This window comes from Pangasianodon hypophthalmus, chromosome 21 (assembly GCF_027358585.1).
Source record: "Pangasianodon hypophthalmus isolate fPanHyp1 chromosome 21, fPanHyp1.pri, whole genome shotgun sequence".
Lineage (NCBI taxonomy): Eukaryota > Metazoa > Chordata > Actinopteri > Siluriformes > Pangasiidae > Pangasianodon > Pangasianodon hypophthalmus.
The window spans coordinates 11,492,425-11,499,170 of record NC_069730.1 but is presented as its reverse complement, the minus strand read 5'-3'; the positions used below and the strand labels follow the sequence as shown (position 1 = coordinate 11,499,170).

General features: G+C 34.3%; 1 protein-coding gene across 1 annotated transcript; it reads right to left on the bottom strand.

Annotated features, from left to right (window-relative positions):
- Nucleotides 1–708: 708 nt before the first annotated feature.
- LOC128317157 (macrophage mannose receptor 1-like) lies at nucleotides 709–5,817 on the bottom strand. The gene is made up of 5 exons (XM_053227757.1): nucleotides 5,793–5,817; nucleotides 3,305–3,691; nucleotides 1,914–2,249; nucleotides 1,603–1,703; nucleotides 709–1,320 (listed from the first exon to the last, which is right to left on the bottom strand). Exons 1-5 carry the CDS (start codon nucleotides 5,815–5,817, stop codon nucleotides 1,195–1,197), a joined length of 975 nt encoding a protein of 324 aa, XP_053083732.1. The 3' UTR covers nucleotides 709–1,194.
- Between the last annotated feature and the right edge of the window lie 929 nt (nucleotides 5,818–6,746).

The following is a 6,746-nucleotide window of genomic DNA, read 5'->3' as shown; positions in this document are numbered from 1 at the left end:
TTTTTTTCAGCCTAATTTATTTCTAGGATCTTTACTTGGGAATTGGAAAAAGAATTTAGTGTCATATAACTGAGTAATTATTCCTACTAGCAGGGACAACACCCTGCTGAAAAGAACACACAGCATTGATTTAATCATTCTGTCATCATGTCTTTTCCTTTCACCAACTATTTTTAAGTGCCTTTTTACTGTTGACACATTTATATACCTCCCCTTTTATTAATAATTTTCCCATTCTCTAATTCCTCACTATGTTTTCATATTTACTCTACTATTAGAATTCTGGTTTACTGTGAGCATAAGTCAAATCTAATCTGTTGGTAATTCCGATTAATATTGGGTTAAATATATTTTATTGCATTTGTTACAATCTGAATACCTTTCAACAAAACATTGGCTCATGGTTCATAATCATGAAGACACTTATTTTATGATCATTTTCCTGTCTTTTTGGCAGGTACAAATTGTATACCTTTTATTGATTTTTTAAAATTCTAATATAAATATTGGTAAAACTGAATGTCAGCAATGTGCTTGGTGTCCAATGTTCATTGTTTTTTCATGTTTGTATTAATTTGTGCTAATGTATTTGCATATATTGACTTATATACAGTGTTTATATACACAGAACACTTCAATTTCATTAATTTATTATTGCACAAAATGAAACATTTTCTAAGTCAAATATATCCTAAATCATTTGCACTTTTCAAAAGCTAGTAAGTGGGTATTATGTTCTAGTTTTTGCTTAAAGGAAATCACTGCAAATGAATATGCAGTATGTTAAAAAATAAAACATACTACTCAACACAATGAACACAATGACATTAATGGCTGTCATTTTCAAAGGACACTACAGTATAAAACCATCAAATACAGATTGTGTGTATTGTATTATTAAATTTTACCCTGGTTATAAAAATCTATAGAATCTACTAATTCTATAATATAAATAAAATTATTAGACCTGCAAATAAATTCATGCAATAGATTATTTAATTCAGTGCAAAACTGTATGTTTCCTGAAGGCAAATGTACAAGTATCCTCAGGAATCTTTAAGCTATAAAAGACATGGATAAAATAAAAAATATTTTAAATTTCAGACTAAAATAAGAAGAAAAGTTGATAAACAAGACTTTCAATATAAAATATGCATTAGTTTAAAAAAAAAGAATCAGGAACGTTAGAAGAATCTACAGCTCATCAGACATGTTCTTCTGCTGCACGTTATCAGATTCGGGATGAAAGACGATTCCGTCCTTCTCTCTCCAGCTAAGGGTGTAATTGATCATTCTCTTTCTTGTCAGCATTTCTTCAATCTAAAAAGAAAATGCCATGTCTTACATTACATATTATGAAACATCATCTTGCATTTCAAAACTTTTTGTTCAGGGTATGTATAGCCAACTGCTTGCTAACTCATTAATGAAAATGTCTAACACACTGCTAATTCAGTTGTATGTCAATAGTATCATATATCATATATCACATATCACTGCACTACAACACTGCATTCTTTAGGCTCTGATTGTATTATTGACAGGGAAAACAAGAATATATGGAGAAGGAGAATAAATATGGATGGATATATTGTAACTCACCTTATTCAAAATGTTTGCCTTCACGGATGGATCATTCAAATCTGTCATTCTTTGTGATCTCACCTTAATTTTCACTACTTGTTTTTCCTTAGGTGTAGTAACTGTAAAGTCATGAAGACATTGAATTATGAGTATTAAGGTGAAGCACTAGATGATATCACATTGGCTACTGCTACATGCCAGAAATTTATACTGACAAAAGAAAGCTAAATTCAGCTGTATTTATATCCAAGTGCACACAATATTCACCTTCAGGTTAACAAACAACAATAACAACAACAATAAAAACAACAACAACACACACAACTGACCTTCATAACACATGAATGGCAACTTTCTGTCACAAAGTGAATCATCCCACATCCCATTATCATTCATCTGCATGACAACGCAATTTGAGATGTTAAACAGCCTAAGTGGTTTTCCGGATCCCCAATAGCGGAAAAAGGAAGTGGCCTCATCTGACCATTTCCAGTCATCACTAAACAGCCCGATCCACACATACTCTGTGGAAACAAGGCTAAGAACTGTTTGCTGCTCATCTGCATTGTGGATGCCCACCAAGTCAGTGTACTTCAATCTGCAGTGTGCCTGAGCCTCTCTCCAAGTGAATTTGTAAGGCAGGGAATATATCACCTGACTGTATTCTGCCCACACACACACACACACACACACACACACACACACACACACACACACACACACGCACACACACACACACACACACACACACACACACACACACACACACACACACACACACACACACACACACAGAGCAAAAACCATTAAGTAAATAAATAATCCTGTAAAGTGCAATTTGTACCTCATTCAAATTCAAATACACCCAAATACATATACACAAGTATAGTCTATTTTGTTGACAGCTGTAGCTCAGTGGTTAAGATGTTGGGCTTCTGATCAGAAGGTTGTGAGTTCAAGTTCCAACATTGCCAAGCTGCCACTGCCTTGAGCAAGGTCCTTAACTGCTCAGTTGTATAAATGCGATGAAAGTAAGTCCTTCTGGTTAAGGGTGTGTGCCAAACGCTGCAAATGTAACCTTGCAAAAGTGTACTATGAGGTGAACAGTATTGATTGAAATGCAATACTGACTGAATTTATGCAAACCGATTTAGGAATCATTTAGTTGAACACTGTCATTAAGTCAAACCTTTGCTTTGTCTTAGTAAAGATATTAATATCTGTCTTTTTTGGGGGAAAATGTTCATATTTTTTCTACAAAATTGCATTCAAACTTTTGCCCTGTACATTTTGAGTAATTCTTGATGCAGCTAAAAGCTACAAGTTGCTATATACAGTATGGTGGCTATTCAATATATTATAGTTTTTTTTATACCTAATAAGGCTGCTATGTTTTTGCATTATGTTTTAAGCAACACATTTTTTCAGACCCAGTGTTGTATTAAAGGGCAGTACTAGTCAAAATTGTACCACATTGTTAATTGGCAAATCAAGCCGAGTACTGCATATAACTTGTGTAGCTGTTTTTGTAATAAATTAATTTAATTTGACATTAACAAAATTAAAGCCTTTTTTCATGTAGTGTGCCCAAAAATTTGTCCACGTTCTTTTAACACCATATGTAATGAAGAACTTAAAATGCAGAGATATATTCATTTTTATAAAACATGCAAACCTACTCAGATAATTTGTTATTTAAAAAGCAGCCCATTTAACTCACCATCATAGCAGATAAATCTTTGTAGGGAAAAGCAGTTAAGGGAATACCAGTATCCATCTTGATTGATTGACCCACAAGATCCATTTATAAAGAATGTGCTTGATGTGGCATTAAACGCACTGTACTGCTGCACAGTGTCGTCCCCCATAGACCAGCCCCAATGGGTCGCTGCTCCCTTCCTCAGTCCAATCCACACATCACCCAAGTACAAAGGATCCACTTGATTTATCAATGTCTTCATCTCCCTCATGTTGTCTACAGTAGCCAAGTCGGTATGTTTTTCTCTACAGTAGCTCTGAGCCTCTAGCCAGGTCTTAGCCATGTTAACATAGAAGAAGTCTCGAACAACAAGAGCAGATACACCAAACAAACCTGTAGGCTGTAAAACTGGATAAAACCACAAATGGATATAAAAGCTCACATTCTGCAAAAAGACAAGACATCAGTAAAACTGCAACATGGATACAAATACATACAACAGACTGCACATACCTGAGAGAAGTAGTAGTGAAAAAACATGTTTGTTGATATATGTACTCATTTTCAGTATCCTCTCGTTCTTAGTTTAAGCGAGTTATTGTGTAACCAGCACTAGAAGTCAGACTGCCTTTACTTTCTGGCTTTTTTCTATGAATATTTTCACAGCCAATTAGTACATATTTGCAAGTGAAAGTGTTGCTGTGTACTTTTCTGTATGCTGAGAGCTCTACTTTCCACAAAGGTAGCATTATTGTTCTTGCTGTTTATTTGTTACTTGTTGTTTTGCTGTTTTTTTATTATTATTATTTTGGTTCTGTGTAGTTCTGGTCACTACCTTGATACTATATTAACTTATATAACACACAATCACTGAAAAACTGACACCAGGTCAAACAATTAAAACTGCCATCTACAGAAAACCAGTTTCTCAGTAAAAATAAGACAAAATGTACACAAATTACACCATACATACTACCACTTTGGATTAAAATATTAGTACAGAATAGGACACAGAGTAAGACATCCAGCAGAATGTTTTTTGCAGAATATACTATAATTTACATATTGTAAGGATAGTCCTGGTAGTCTGGCAGCAATCAAACCACAGTAGTCAATAAGATAAACGTGAAACACAAGAACAAATACTTTATGTCATTTATGGTTTTCTAAATGATATAGAAAGATCATCTGTAATGCTGCTTAAATGCCATTTTGTGTCAGTTTGTATAAGAGAAACATTCATATCATTAAGCTGTGCATTGTGTTATCTGTTGAACTGAGAATGTTGGATCATTATAGCAATTTTGCATGAATTTGTTTCGACACTGGATTTGGCTGTGTAAGGTGAATTTCAGTCAGTATGTAAAATATTTTAATTACTTACCTGTTCACAGTGAATGGGCATAACCATGCTATTTCATTAGTTCAAATGTGAAACACACTTTGACTTAATTTGTATTTCATAATTTTGTACTTACTACTTACTATTCATTTTTAAAGAGTGTATGAAAGTAATAGGAAAAAAGTTAGTGTGCATTACAATAATGTAATTAAATCACTGAAGGGATTATTTTCCACAAATTACACATTTGGCTCTCCATCATACAGTCTGAGATCACCACAGCTAATATAGACTAAATGCTAACTTAAACAGAGCTAAATGTCCAGTAACAGACAATTACAATTATATTTCAGTAAACAGCAGTAGATCAGCATTCACTACAATTGATAATACAGCTTATAAACTATACATATATTGTACATCACGCCTAAAGTAGCTAGCTAATTTGAACATTGATAGACATTGTGACACGAAGTGTGACACAGAATCTGCCAGGAATATTAAACTATTTGTTCTTGACAAAACTATAAGCAGACAAGGCAACTAAATCAAAATAGGCCTTTAATTTTTGTTGTCTTTGCTGATTTTTTTTTACGCATTGGGTTTATGTTCTGTGTAAATGGCAGCAATTAAAAAATGTACTGTCACTGCCTGTATGTACAACACATACACATTCAGTACATACACTGTAGGGTTGTGTTGTGTTGTAATTTGCTTAATTTTTGCTTAAAATATTGGACCATAGCTTTGAATGAATTTGTTTCTTGATATTTGCCTAATTAACGCCAGAGAACATGGTGGTATATGTTGTGTTTGTTTTTTAGCAACTTTCTAAAAAAACACACAATTCTTTCGTATAGCACCATGGCTATATTCACTCAACCTGAAGTACCTAAACATACCTATGCTACAAAGGTGTTCATGCACCATTCATAACTACTTAATATATGGACATAATAGTGACCTTATTCAATCACAAACTGTTCAAAAACGAAAAGTGCTCACCAAGAATAACCCCAACCTCAATCAAAGCATAAAAAGAACAAATAAAACCCCAAACTAGAATAATAATTTAGTTTTTCAATCTAAATCAAAAAGAAGTAATAAATGTTATCTACACTGTTCTACAAAATGCTTGCGTGGTGCAAATTAACTCTGCCTGCTTACCTTTCAGAAGCCTGTAAAGTGCCATAATTAATCGTAGCCAAACGCTTCTATGTGCTACTGTGTAATGCAGAAGCAAAGACTAATTTTCTAATAGTAAATTAAGCTACATTTCTTCACTAAGACATCCATAACATTTCCAAATAAAGATTTCAGCTGGCACTGCCCTCAGTTTGGGCGAGCCTCGTCCACATATTGACTTTTACTGGATCTCAAAAGCTCAAATTTTTTAATGAAAAAATTGACATTATGTTGACATTAAGTTGTAACTTGTATTTTCTCTAATTTTGATTATCTCTGAGTAATCTTCTGTTATTTGCATATTTTACAAAAAAAAAAAAAATTGAGGATTCTGGCACCAGCTTTTACTTGGATTCCTATGATATCAAATCCCACATATGTGATCTACCCAACCCTAGTGAGAAATCACAAAACATCAGGCCTCATTAATGGTTTAGAGGTCAGGTAGTGGAAAACACTCTGTTTCTACCTCAGTAACTACAAAAGTACCTCAATTATTTATTGTAATGCATATTTCTCTTTAAAGGGCCATACCAGCTGCCTTTTTTTAACCTGTTGTCTCACCTCCCCATTTGTTCCCCACACCGTCTGCATCACCAGCTGAACTGGTCACTGATGTGAGGGGGTTTTAACAAACAGAACTGCACTCCATGTTATTTCTTGTCCAGTAGGAGCTACACAGGTGTGTATTTTTGTCATATTCACAGCTCAAATATTTGACAGACAAAATGAGTCTGTTAATTCCTGGGTTCTGCTCACAACTTTATAAAGCCCACTGGCACTGGTGGTGTTCTCTCTCTCTCTCGTGTCTTTGTCTTTGTATTACAGCAGGGAGTTGCACCATACTACGCTAACTTTTCAGTGTAGAACACTCAAACTGGAGACGAAGTCACCCAGTCGTTTGTGCATTAGGTGTGTGTTGTGCCACCGTTGTCA